The sequence below is a fragment of the Cibotium barometz genome, chromosome 9 (genome assembly GCF_041138505.1).
Source record: "Cibotium barometz isolate CiBa-2024 chromosome 9, ASM4113850v1, whole genome shotgun sequence".
Taxonomy (NCBI): domain Eukaryota; kingdom Viridiplantae; phylum Streptophyta; class Polypodiopsida; order Cyatheales; family Cibotiaceae; genus Cibotium; species Cibotium barometz.
The window spans coordinates 43039449-43054506 of NC_141054.1; the positions used below are offsets into that span (position 1 = coordinate 43039449).

At 39.8% G+C, this 15058-nt stretch overlaps 1 protein-coding gene across 1 annotated transcript; it reads left to right on the top strand.

Moving 5' to 3' along the window:
- The first annotated feature begins 556 nt into the window (after positions 1–556).
- Positions 557–2355, top strand: LOC147635606 (polyphenol oxidase, chloroplastic-like). The gene is made up of 2 exons (XM_086802214.1): positions 557–1611; positions 2033–2355. The coding sequence occupies exon 1, from the start codon at positions 607–609 to the stop codon at positions 1369–1371; it is 765 nt and encodes a 254-aa protein (XP_086658340.1). The 5' UTR covers positions 557–606; the 3' UTR covers positions 1372–1611; positions 2033–2355.
- The last annotated feature ends 12703 nt before the right edge of the window (positions 2356–15058 follow it).

The window sequence follows — 15058 nt, forward strand, 5'->3', positions numbered from 1 at the left end:
GCCAGTCTCATCAAATTTTAGCCAGTTAAAATACATTCAAATGCCGTTTTTGTTGAGCCCTGGTTAGGGTCTTAGTTCCTTGTTTGATCAAATGTTAACGGTCCTAGTTTGATTCCTAAAACACAAAAGAAAGAGAGGTCATATCTTGCACGATATCGCACTCTTGGGGTAAAATATCCTTAATGTAATAAAGTTCATATAATTTTTTTAAAAAAACAAGGTACTGAGATGTGTTTTATTTGCACGTATGCTAAAAAAATATCATGGAGAGCAATTGTTTGACAGATTATTTAGAGTGAGGCTATAGCTATGCCTATCTACATGGGTTTGTGATGGTTTTGGAGGCACCTATTTGGTCCAAATTCCAATATACGCCAGAAAAGGCTTGCGCGATCATAAAGTTGCATGGTTTTTGTTGATCACAATTGACGTGCTGAAAAGCAGGATTATAGCATAATAGATGCATCAGCATGCTCTCCCTAATCCCTATGTCATATGGTTTCTTGCCTATCCTAATCATAGCGCGCATCATTGGGAAGCGCGACACCCCCCTCAAATGCCTATTAATACTCGAGGGGCGGGGGCATGTCACTGTGAGTCCTAGCCATGGCTTCCTTTGTCCCAACTGCATTCTGCACCCTGCAGTCATCCAGCGAGTCTCGCTTTTGCGTGGGTGAGTCGGCACTTCTCAAACTGCGGCGTTCTGTTTGCAGGGGGAGGGGGGTTTGTGATAGTGCTGGCCTAGGCGGCTCCAGAACCCTCGTATGGAGAGCCGAAGCTGGGAGTAAGGATGAGGTGACCGGCAAGCGTAGTAAACATATGGTTGATGTGGGTGAGTGTAGCTGGCCGGATGCGTCACTTAATCTGGAGAGGCGAGAGCTGCTAGCTGCGTCAGTAGCGGGTGTGTCCACGTTGCTTAGTTACCCGGCAGTGGGAGTGCCGGTGACGCCGCCAGACCTCACCAAGTGTCAGCCGGCGACAGTGTCCACGAGTGCGAATGTTACCGTGACGTGCTGCTTGCCGGAGTCGGCCAGTCCGGCGAAACTGGTCACGCCGAGTCCGGGCTCAGTGCTGAAGGTGAGGAAGCGGGCGAACACGGTGGATGCTGCCTATATTCAGAAATACAACAAGGCCTACGAGCTGATGAGAGCGTTACCGGATACCGATCCGCGAAGCTTCAAGCAACAGGCCGACGTGCACTGCGCGTTTTGCAACGGGGCGTATCCGTCCCCGCAGAACAGCAGCGCCGAGCTCCAAATACACTTCTCCTACATCTTTTTCCCTTGGCACCGCTACTACCTCTACTTCCATGAAAGGATTCTGGCCAGCCTGATCAATGACCCCTCCTTCGCCCTCCCCTACTGGAACTGAGAAAAACGGCGGTAATGCTATGCCTGCAATATTCGTCCAATTGGAGACCTACCCTGCCCTCTACGACGAGAAGCGCAACCAGAAGCACCTGCCCCCCTCCATCAACACCCTCAGTCTCTCCGACAACTCTCTTAATCTCACCGATGACAAAATCATCCGCGACAATATCAGCGTCATGTACCAATCCCTCATCAAACCCAAAACGGCCACCGGCTTCATGGGAGAAGCCCCCCTCTTCGGGTAAGCAGTGTTACTACTCCACATCAGTCGAGGTCGTGCTGCATGCTTGTGTTCTCTTTCTTAACTACCAGCGCTAGATCTAAAATCTGCAGAGTAGACTTTGTAAAGTACCTCAAAAATACACTGGAAACTGTAAGATATTTAAAGGTCTCTAAACTGGAGCTCATGAATGCCACGGGCATATATCATGGTGAATGGGCGATAGTTTGTATGTCATGCGCCTGTGAGGTCGTCACATCAACATGTGTCTGGAAATGCTAGCTAGCTACTAGCAAGGTCTCTAAACTCCTCATGAATATTGTCATGGCTATATATCATGGTGCTGAATGGGCGATTTTAAGTAGAAGCGCTTGAATTGAAGTGAATTAATTTGTATCGAATATTATTATATTTACTTCTCTAATTTTGCACAAATTTCCAGGGATTTCAACGATGAAGCTTCCGGAGGAACTTTGGAGCTCGGCCCCCACACTGCCATCCAGATCCCAGGCAAACATATGGGGAGTACATGGGCAATTTCTATTCTGCTGGGAGGGACCCCTTGTTCTTTTCCCATCATGCAAACGTTGATCGTACGTGGACTGTGTGGGATGCATTGCCCAATCGTCGCAAAGATCTCTACACAAACTCCGACTTCCTAAACTCCTCGTTTGGTACAAGTGTATGTGAAAGACTGCCTGGATAGCAAAAAGCAGCTTGGAATCACTTATGAGGAAGCTCCAGGAGACAAGCTTTGGCGCGAGCTTCAGCCTAAGCCCCTCTCTAAGGTGAAAGGCGTTGTGCCGGCTCTAGGTAGATTTTGGGGTGCCACACAATACCCCCGTGGCACGTTGGCCCGCCACAGCCGGTCAACGTTGGCCCGTCGTCGGAGCTGGAGCCTGGACGTCGGAACGCCAATGTGCCAGCAAAAATATTTATACTTTTCACCTATATTTCAACCAAACTTGGAACGTGGACCCCGCAGCCGCTAACGCCATTCCACCACACCCGCTACAGCTTGCACAGTCGGCGAGTCGATGCAGTCGCTGGATTTCGTTAATGCAATATGGATTTTTTTTTGCTACACTCGTATTTTTTGAAAATAGGGGAGGCTTGCTAATCGAAGGTCTGAGCTAAAACAAGCGCAGCGCCTCACTCTGTTGGAGCGTCACTCCCAAGCTTGCTAATCGAGGTTTTGAGCGTCCGCCTGCTCTGTAAGTGCTTAAACAAATGAGAAGCATGTCCGATGAACACAAGCGAGACACAAGCCGCCTTTAACCATAGTTTTCTATAACCATAGTTTAGAGCATTTTAAAATGCCACCACAAATCCCTCCTAGCGGTCCTTTCCTTGCATCCTCATTGCAATGGGTTTTTGTTGACGGAAGATCAAAATACAAGGTCTTGCGGCAAGCTTCCATCCCATGGTCACAAGTGGATGACTTTGGGCAAGGCGAGGCCAACGTGCTTGACTTTCCAACATCATTCAAGACATACAGTCACCATCGACGACAACATGGCCAATTGAAAAGGCCACAAAAAGATGCATGGATAGAGAGAATAGTGTAAATGACCTCTCGTTCATATTCCATATCTAAGATTCATATTCAATATTTAACGGGTGTAAATGCTCTCTCTTTTATGAATTTTCAGATTTTGGTGTGGCTTTGGACCGAAAGATGCATGCAATCAAGACAAAATGGATGAAGAGATGGTTTATGGGAAGGAAGTATCACCCTCCATGGAAGCTCCATGGAAGGTGTAAGAAAAAGGCACCCACCTACTACAAGTCAACAACACATGCGAGGATGTCAATACCATTTCGTGGTAAATCGTTTATATGAGGATCATTTCGTGGTAAATCGTTTATATGAGGATATCAATACCATTTCGTGGTAAATCGTTTATATGAGGATCATTCTATTGCTATGATCACATACATAAATCCATACCATACTAACAAAGAAGATATGATTTGCCATGGTGCTCCTTGTAAGGATGTGGATCGAAATTACCACATTATTTTCTCTCCATGGATCTCATTAGAAAAAAAAAATTTATGGGTTTCAAATATGTTATATAGAGGGCTCTCTCCATAACAAGTATTAGAGGGCCACATCCAACACTTACTAGCACACCAAAACAGTGATGAAAAGTGTCCTATGACAAGGGATGACTTCTTGTCTATTCAAGATATCATGAATATCTCCAAGAAGCTTGCCATTGATAGATATCAATTGCATGATGATGATGCAGAGAGTACCAAACGTTGGTGTCTAGAAAACCCTTCTATGACTTTTGTATACCAAGAACAAGATCTTGATTACAATAAGGATTTCATTCTTGGCATTCAAACTCCATGGCAAAGAGAGATGTGTGACAAGTTTGGGAATGGCAACTTATTGGCAATGGTCTTAACATTTGGTACAAACAAGTATAAGGTATAAGCTCATGTTTTTTTATCGTCTTTATAAGGTGTATACGTTACATTTTATGTTTCCTAAATCTAAATATTTTGTAGTTCCACTTGTATACCGTTCTCGTGTTCGATTCTCATCGAAATGGCATTCTAATTGATTGGGTCCTTGCCTCCCACGCCACATTTGAAGTCATTAGATTGTGGTTAACAAAGTTTAGGGACCGCATGCTTGATTACCACAAGTCATGGGAACCAAGAGCATTCTTGGTTGATGATGCCGAGTGAGAGATCGATGCCTTGAGGTGACAACCTTTATTTGTTCTTTCTCCCACCTCTCAAATAGGTGTACATGTCACTTATGATAACTCATAAATGCAGGGATGTATTCAATCAACCAATTTACTTGTGTTTATGGCATGTGTGGAGATGTTGGTTGAAACATCTCATTAGAAAGGTGAAATAATGGCCAAAGAGAGCAGCAATATTCTATTGTCTTGGTAACATTATGAACATGAGAGGAAAATGTGAAGCCTCAGATCAAGCTACAAAGCAAGATGTGAAGGATATGATAAATGCATTCATGGAAGAATTTAGTGATGAGACTGCCTTTCTACAATACTTCAAAATGTATTGGGAAGACAAGCTTGGTAAGCTTCTAATAATAGCTTGCTCTTTACTCGTATATTTTCAAATATTTGATGTGATTTCTCTTTTATAATGTTTACGCATGGATGATGATTATACACATGCAATGATCCATGGTGCTTGATGTTGCATGATAGACATGTGGGTGCGAGCAACAAGGACTCTACCTCATTCTGGTCAAGATACCAATGGCACAATTAAGGCTTACCATGGTACTTTGAAGTACAGGTTCTTGTGTAGTTTCGAGAAGATGGTTGGGCGACGTGTAGATTGGCTTCTTCACAAATTGACCATAGTTTCTCTCCCATACTATTGGTACATTCAAATGATGAAAGATGCTGGTTTTTTTAGGAATAATGCAATTGAAAAGGGTGTGGAGAACTAATTCATGCGTGCATTGAAGATTCCAGATGAGTTTGTCACAATCGAACTGCCTGGATAGCAAAAAGCAGCTTGGAATCATTTATGAGGAAGCTCCAAGAGACAAGCTTTGCCGCGAGCTTGAGCCTAAGCCCCTCTCTAAGGTGAAAGGCGTTGTGCCGGCTCTAGGTAGATTTCGGGGTGCCACACAACACCCCCGTGGCATGTTGGCCCGCCATAGCCAGTCAACGTTGGCCCGTCGAAGCCTGGAGCCTGGACATCGGAGCGCCAACGTGCCAGCAGAAATATTTATACTTTTCACCTATATTTCAACCAAACTTGGAACGTGGACCCCGCAGCCGCTAACGCCATTCCACCACACCCGCTACAGCTTGCACAGTCGGCGAGTCGATGCAGTCGCTGGATTTCGTTAATGCAATATGGATTTTTTTTTGCTACACTCGTATTTTTTGAAAATAGGGGAGGCTTGCTAATCGAAGGTCTGAGCTAAAACAAGCGCAGCGCCTCACTCTGTTGGAGCGTCACTCCCAAGCTTGCTAATCGAGGTTTTGAGCGTCCGCCTGCTCTGTAAGTGCTTAAACAAATGAGAAGCATGTCCGATGAACACAAGCGAGACACAAGCCGCCTTTAACCATAGTTTTCTATAACCATAGTTTAGAGCATTTTAAAATGCCACCACAAATCCCTCCTAGCGGTCCTTTCCTTGCATCCTCATTGCAATGGGTTTTTGTTGACGGAAGATCAAAATACAAGGTCTTGCGGCAAGCTTCCATCCCATGGTCACAAGTGGATGACTTTGGGCAAGGCGAGGCCAACGTGCTTGACTTTCCAACATCATTCAAGACATACAGTCACCATCGACGACAACATGGCCAATTGAAAAGGCCACAAAAAGATGCATGGATAGAGAGAATAGTGTAAGTGACCTCTCGTTCATATTCCATATCTAAGATTCATATTCAATATTTAACGGGTGTAAATGCTCTCTCTTTTATGAATTTTCAGATTTTGGTGTGGCTTTGGACCGAAAGATGCATGCAATCAAGACAAAATGGATGAAGAGATGGTTTATGGGAAGGAAGTATCACCCTCCATGGAAGCTCCATGGAAGGTGTAAGAAAAAGGCACCCACCTACTACAAGTCAACAACACATGCGAGGATGTCAATACCATTTCGTGGTAAATCGTTTATATGAGGATCATTTCGTGGTAAATCGTTTATATGAGGATATCAATACCATTTCGTGGTAAATCGTTTATATGAGGATCATTCTATTGCTATGATCACATACATAAATCCATACCATACTAACAAAGAAGATATGATTTGCCATGGTGCTCCTTGTAAGGATGTGGATCGAAATTACCACATTATTTTCTCTCCATGGATCTCATTAGAAAAAAAAAAATTTATGGGTTTCAAATATGTTATATAGAGGGCTCTCTCCATAACAAGTATTAGAGGGCCACATCCAACACTTACTAGCACACCAAAACAGTGATGAAAAGTGTCCTATGACAAGGGATGACTTCTTGTCTATTCAAGATATCATGAATATCTCCAAGAAGCTTGCCATTGATAGATATCAATTGCATGATGATGATGCAGAGAGTACCAAACGTTGGTGTCTAGAAAACCCTTCTATGACTTTTGTATACCAAGAACAAGATCTTGATTACAATAAGGATTTCATTCTTGGCATTCAAACTCCATGGCAAAGAGAGATGTGTGACAAGTTTGGGAATGGCAACTTATTGGCAATGGTCTTAACATTTGGTACAAACAAGTATAAGGTATAAGCTCATGTTTTTTTATCATCTTTATAAGGTGTATACGTTACATTTTATGTTTCCTAAATCTAAATATTTTGTAGTTCCACTTGTATACCATTCTCGTGTTCTATTCTCATCGAAATGGCATTCCAATTGCTTGGGTCCTTGCCTCCCATGCCACATTTGAAGTCATTAGATTGTGGTTAACAAAGTTTAGGGACCGCATGCTTGATTAGCACAAGTCATGGGAACCAAGTGCATTCTTGGTTGATGATGTCGAGTGAGAGATCGATGCCTTGAGGTGACAACCTTTATTTGTTCTTTCTCCCACCTCTCAAATAGGTGTACATGTCACTTATGATAACTCATAAATGCAGGGATGTATTCAATCAACCAATTTACTTGTGTTTATGGCATGTGCGGAGATGTTGGTTGAAACATCTCATTAGAAAGGTGAAATAATGGGAGCAATATTCCATTGTCTTGGTAACATTATGAACATGAGAGGAAAATGTGAAGCCTCAGAACAAGCTACAAAGCAAGATGTGAAGGATATGATAAATGCATTCATGGAATAATTTAGTGATGAGACTGCCTTTCTACAATACTTCAAAATGTATTGGGAAGACAAGCTTGGTAAGCTTCTAATAATAGCTTGCTCTTTACCTCGTATATTTTCAAATATTTGATGTGATTTCTCTTTTATAATGTTTATGCATGGATGATGATTACACACATGCAATGATCCATGGTGCTTGATGTTGCATGATAGACATGTGGGTGTGAGCAACAAGGACTCTACATTATTCTGGTCAAGATACCAATGGCACGATTGAGGCTTACCATGGTACTTTGAAGTACAGGTTCTTGTGTAGTTTCGAGAAGATGGCTGGGCGACGTGTAGATTGGCTTCTTCACAAATTGACCACAGTTGCTCTCCCATACTATTGGTACATTCAAATGATGAAAGATTTTGGTTTTTTTAGGCATAATGCAATTGAAAAGGTAGTGGAGAACTCATTCATGCGTGCATTGAAGATTCCAGATGAGTTTGTCACAATCGAACCCAATGCCAATAACAAATCAAATGCACTTGTGAGAAGCATGCCCAATGAGAATTTAGAGTATAAAGTTTACAACTCTGATTGTCAATGGGCATGTTGTACATGCAAATGGGTTGAATTAGGAAATATATGTAAGCACCAAATCAAGGTCATGCTTATGACAGGTATATCTATAAGCACAATGCTATCACATTGCATGGACTTGTACAAAGGTGCTTTGAGTGGTCATTCAAAAAGCCATCTTCAAAATGTGGAACCATTTCAAACTTTTGATCAACAAGTCAAAATGGCAAATGTGGAACCATTTCAAAATTTGGATCAAGAAGCTGGAATGACAAATATGGACATTCACAAAGGCCTACAATGCTACATCACCTATGCCAAGAGCTTGTTGCATTTGTACGACAGGATGCGGAGCTCATCTTTGAATCCTCCTCTAGCATTAAGAGGACTTTGGGTCAACTTCCAAGAGCTTGTTGCATTTGTAGGACAGGATGCGAAGCTCATCTTGGAATCCTCCTCCAGCATTAAGAGGACTTTGGGTCAACTTCAAGCTTTGAAAGCAAGAAGGCAAGAATCCTCCTCTAGCATTAAGAGGACTTTGGGTCAACTTCAAGCTTTGAAAGCAAGAAGGCAAGATTCTTGTGATGCAACAAAGGCTTTTGTTGACACTGAGGATGGGTTTGGGAACACTTTGAAGAGAGCAAAACCATTCTTTGAGAAGGGATCAAGGAAGAAAAGACACAGCAAACTAAATGACACAACAACTACCTCATTCACTACACCGACCACCAGTAATAAAAGACACACAATGCAACAAAAACTTGATGCAAGAGTAATCAAAGAATCAGAGAGGAGCAAACCATGCTAAAGCTACTGCAGCATAGCCACTATGTAACATTCATGCTTTGAAGTGTGTTATGATTTCAAATTCATCTATTGTGTCCATCTTTTGTATTATGTTCATCTATTAAGCATAAAGAAATATTTAATCGCATTATAATCCATGAGTACATGACACAGGAGTTCTACATACAAAAGGTCTATCCACACACCATAGAGGTGAGACAATAGATATCAAGTCTATCCACCAAAGACCACATGGCCAGAACAACAAAAAACCCTGAACCTGCAATGATCGTTGGACACTATGCTCTAAGCCGAGAGGATCATCTAAGCTGGTCCACCTCCTTCTAAAGCTCCATAGACTTTTGTTTCTGCAAACAATGGGCCTGATCCAAAAATTCATTTACATGGTGCTCAATCTCCTCCATATGCTTCTCCTGCATATGTAGTGCATCTTTAATGAGCTCATCAATCACATGGTCAAGACGGGTTAAGAGTGGCTACTGCTGCACATCTGCCAACCCTATCATACCATGCTCATCCAATTCCTAATCAAATGAAGCTTGTGGGCCATTGTCATCCTCATCACTATTGTCATCCTCGTCAACAAATGAAGCTAGTGGGTCATTGTCATCCTCATCATCCTCATCACCATTATCATCCTCATATGACATCATTGTCATCCTCATCATCAAATGTAGTGTGTACTACAATGTCATCCTCATCATCATTGTCATCCTCATCATCAAATGTAGTGTGTACCACAATGTCATCCTCGTCACCATCTATTGTAATATTGTCATCCTCCCCTATGTTGTCATCATCACCACCTGCACAGTAGCAGACACTGAGGGCTGTTGCACGTATGTAGATTGAGGCGGGGTACACAGATCGATAGTGTGTACTACCTTCCTAGCCTTCTTCGTAGCATCACCTGTAGATAGCACAACCACCATGTACAAACGCATAGCATAAGTACCAATAAAGCAAATAGGAGAAGCAAAAGGATTGCATCTTAAATAGATCAACTTATATTGCCTTCATGTTTCCTTGCATCCATTCCACCGGTAGCATAGCCATTGATAAAGAACACACCCTCCGTAGACTGTACGTCTACATTGGGTGCATGGGAAACAAGGGCCTTTATGGCTTGCTCTTGTATTCCATCCTCAAATATAATGCCACCAAAGTTAGGCAAGGGTCTGCATGATGATGCTCGAGGCTGCTTGTTGCGAAGTTCTAGAATTAGCTCCAAACCATGTCCGCGCAGATGTTTGTTCATGCGACTCTTCGAAGAAAACCAGCGTTGGACACTCGGTACATGGCAACAATCCCATAGCTTGCAAAAGAACCGAACTATCTTATACCTAGTGTAGATGCGCTCCTCGTATTGCAGAAACACATAAGTAAGTACATATGCATATACACATACTTACAAATTCTACTAACATATATAGACACATACACTCATATGCATGTTCACATCATTTTTCATCAAATCACATCTTTCCTCATTTACCCTCATCACATCTCATCCACCGCATCAACCCATATTCACATCCCATCATACCTCATTCATTCACATCTATTTCAATTTACATCACACCTCGTCACATTCATTTCACATCTCATCTCATTCATTCTTATCCCGATTCACATCACATCACATCTCATCCATTCACATCCCATATCATTCATTTACATCTGATTCATATGACATCACATCTCATTCACTCACATCCGGATTCACATCACATTACATCTCATCCATTCACTCACATCCTTTCACATACACATCCACATCCATTCTTTCACATACACATCCATATCCATTCTTTCACATACACATCCACATCCATTCTTCCACATACACATACACATCCACATCCATACATACTTATCCACATTCATTCTTCCACATACACATCCACTTTCTCTCTTCCACACATACACATCCACATTCATACTTCCACGTACACATCCACATTCGTTCTTCCACATACAAATCCACATCCATTCTTCCACATACACAACCACATCTATTCTCATTACATCACGTCTTATCACATCCTATTTTCATCTTATCATATCCAATCACATCCCATACACATCTTATCACATCCATTCACATTCTATCACATCTTATCGCATCCTATTTTCATCTTATCTCATCCATTCACATGCTATTCCCATTTAATAGCTTTTTCTAGGTTGATCGCGATAATGGGACTTTTTCTAAGTTTCTGCCAATTGCTTGGCCTAATTAAAGGTTCTTTTTCTCCACCCATATTTCCACTTTTGATAAATAATCATAAATTAAATTATACTAAAATTTTCTCTTCTTCCCATTTAATTTCTTGGATCTCAAATACCATGGAAATTTCTCTTTTTGCATTTAATTAATTGCATTACAATGTCATGGGTATTCCTCTTTTATTCATCAATTATTTCTCATAAAGTAATTTCATCTAAAATAAAAAACCCATAAATTCAATATGCTAGGAATTTCTCTTTTCCCATCTCAATGATGGAATTCTAAATGTCATAGGAATTCCTCTTTAACATTTAAATATTTCTTATAGATAAAATAAATTTATCTAAATTTCATCTTTGAATTTAATTAAAATACTCATTAATTCCAATATGCTAGGAATTTCTCTTTTTCCATCTCAATGGTGGAATTCCAAATGTCATAGGAATTTCTCTTTTAATATTTAAATATTTTTCATAGATAAAATAAATTTATCTAAATTTTATCTTTGAATTTAATTAAAATACTCATTAATTCTAATATGCTAGAAATTTTTCCTTTTCCCATCTCAATGATGGAATTCCAAATGTCATAGGAATTCCTCTTTTAACATTTAAATATTTATCATAGATAAAATAAATTTATCTAAATTTTATCTTTGAATTTAATTAAAATACTCAATAATTCCAATATGCTAGGAATTTCTCTTTTCCCATATTAATGATGGAATTCCAAATGTCATAGGAATTTCTCTTTTAACATAGAAAATGAATTACTGGAAATTCCTCTTTTGCTAATTACGATTTATGCATAAACATAAAAATCAAATTTTCCATGATTATAATGAGAATCATTCAATTAATATAGGATGATTAATCCTAGAATGTGGTAGGAAGTCCTCTTTTCATATTATGAATGAAAATGATTTATGTGTTAATTTTTTTCAGAAATTTTGCCATAGCTCCGATGCTATTACGGATAATTCTCAATTAATTTGAAAGCATAAAGTTTAGTAATATCCCTATGATTAGAATAACCATTAATTGGATCAATATCCAATTATGGGCTTGATTCTTATTTTTTCCATAAATTAAATAGCATAAAAGCATTAAAAAGCCACCTACCTCCATTTGACAAGCATAGAAATTACTTTTAGATTAGAGAACTGCTTCATGAGAAGCTTCATTTGAATATAGAATAGGTCATAGGAATGACCATTCTTTGGGGGGAGAGAGACATGCTTTAAAAAAAAACATTTACTTTAAGCATAAATGGAAATTTATGTGTTTTATCACTACAATTCATTAAAGAACTTCAACTATATTAAAAAACCATTCAATTGAATGCTTCTCAAGCTTGAGAGGGGTTGAGAAGAGAGAATCATTTGGAGATTTAAAAAAAAGACCATAAACCACTCTTTACCTCCTAGATTGCTTGATTCTTTGATCAAAGTAGAGGCCCCTAACCAATCAATTGGTTTGGTATGTTGATGAAGACTCCAAGGTGGATTGAAGAGAGAGAGAAGCTCCAATCTCTTCAATTTGTAGAGGATTTTTAGAGGACAATAGAAAATATCATTATTTCAGTATAATATAGGCATGGTATAGTTCTCATATTTTTTTTTACAAAGGGATAAGGATCTATTTATAGGTGAGGGAGGCCTCTAACCAAGTCCAACTAGTTTCTAGAGTTTTTTAGGTTCAGTTTGGCCGAATTTGGACAAGATTTGGACCTAGTTTTTGACTCCCTTTTGATTTGGTTTGATCCAAGAGAGAGGAGAGATAAAAATATCACAATATTTTTGAGTTTAAAACTCTACCACACATGTGAAATAGGCACCTCCTGGAAGAGCCCCCTTCCTTTTACCAAGGTGTCAAAATTGAATCATTATATCCAAAATATCTCATTTTTTTAGTAATATTCATAGTTTTTTACTAATAAACCTTGTCCTTAGTCAACTCTTCATCTTATGTGAGTATTTCCTCATTTTTGGGGGTTTTTCTTTTAATTCTTCAATTTATCTCCTCCCTACATTTGGATTAATCTTATTGGTCCATAGGAACCTTAATTGGACCATAATCCAATTTTTGAAAATCTGGACCCTTAGGCTAAGGTCCTTTTTACCTATTTTCAATTAATTCCAATTGCACATTGGAAAGTTCTTTTTGAATTTTTGTTTCAAGGGAAACCATTTTAGACACTAGGAGGATTTTTATATCCAAAAATATCTCGATTTTGGATTATCTCTCTCTAGACATTTTCTCTCTCCAGGTCAAAACAGGGTAAAATAGAATCTTTCTTTTATTTCAAGGAGGGGAATAATTACAAGATTAGAAGGGGAGGTTCTTACACCTGCACACCTCAAAAGCTGGAGGGAGGAATCTTACACCAACACTCTAAGGAGGGGCAAGAGGGAATCTCTTACGTTGATGGACCCACTGAAGTCAAAGAGGTGTTAGTTGAGATCCCAAACCAGTGTTCAATTACTAAGAACCTAACCCCTAAAGAAGAAAGGGAATTGGTTGAATTATTAAAATAATTTTAAGGATTACTTGTCTTGGAAGTACACATATATGAAAGAAGTATCACCTAGAATTGGTATAGCACATGATCCTCGCTATCATTGAGGGGATCAAGACCAACCAATGAAAGGCCTTACCAAATGAATCCCAAGTATTTGGCTATTGTGCAAGAAGAAATTGACAAACTTATTGCTATGAGATTCATCTATAAAATTGAGCATAGTGATTGTCACCCATTATCATTGTGCCAAAAGAGAATGGAGAGTTGTGTGTGTGTGGACTTGAAAAAGGTCAACATGACCACACCAACAATTGACAAAGTTATTGCTATGAGATTCATGTATAAAATTGAGCACAGTGATTGCTACCCATTATCATTGTGCCAAAAGAGACACTACAAGAGGCGGGGCCATTATCCATGCTTTTTTTGACGCTTTAGAACTAAGCTTAAAATCCTCGAAACGTCGAAATACGTGTCGAAATGGAAACGTCAAAATAAACGCCGATACACGCATCAAAAAAATTACTGAGGTATATTTTCCACTCGTTTGACGAACTTTTTGACTGACATTTTGACTGCTATTTTGACTCTTATTTCGACTACTATTACAACGATTATTTCGACGAATGCAGGAAACTTTCGATGATTATTTCGATGAATGTAGGAATGTTTTGAACGGATGGAGGAAACTTTTAACGCTTATTTCGATGCGTGCAAGTATTAATTTTTTTTTTTGGCATACTGGTGCATCCACAGCTACAGTCTTGTAGCTGGATACACCATTATGCCAAACTTATAGAGTACCAAAGGCAACTGTACTCTGATGTGAAGAACGAAGCAAATTTGTTGAAAAAGTTAGAGTGCCATAACGTTTTCGACATTACAAAGTAGGTACATTGTACACAAGTGCAAACAATGGCCAAATTATATTGCAAGATGTGAAATTTACATATCAAGCTCTGACGGGATAAGCTAAAATTGCATAAAGTAGTTGCATAAATTTGCATACAAGCTATACAAACTATACTCGATGACAAAAATTGCATAAAGTAGTTGCATACAAGCTATACAAGCTCAAACAAAGATGTGAGCTGACCAAAATATATATGTATAAGAGGAAAGACATGGACAAGGCTACTCTATGCGTAGCCCTCACTCAGGGGGGTCAGGCATTGGTCCCTGCGAAAACTATACAAGACGCTTTTTTTTGGTATACAAAACAACGATCTAACATGACATGGCAAAGCAAGTATACAAATCATAAGGTTAAGGCTTGTCGCACTTACCATATCTGCAATGCGCCCCCAATTGAGGTTGGTCCCTCCTTGCTCAAGCTTCTCCAAAAGAAAGTACGTGTTATGGGCGGCGAGCAATGTCCTCCTCTTCTCCCGTTTTGCTGGCCGACCAACCAGTTGATTCTAAAAGTACCAAAACAACAAGATAAGCGTTGATACTTCTAAAGTAGACATAACATCAAATGAAACATACAAGATAAGCATTGATACTTACAAAGTAGACATGGAATGCGTCCCAACCGCCGCTTCCAAGGTGAGAGCTTCCTACGCTC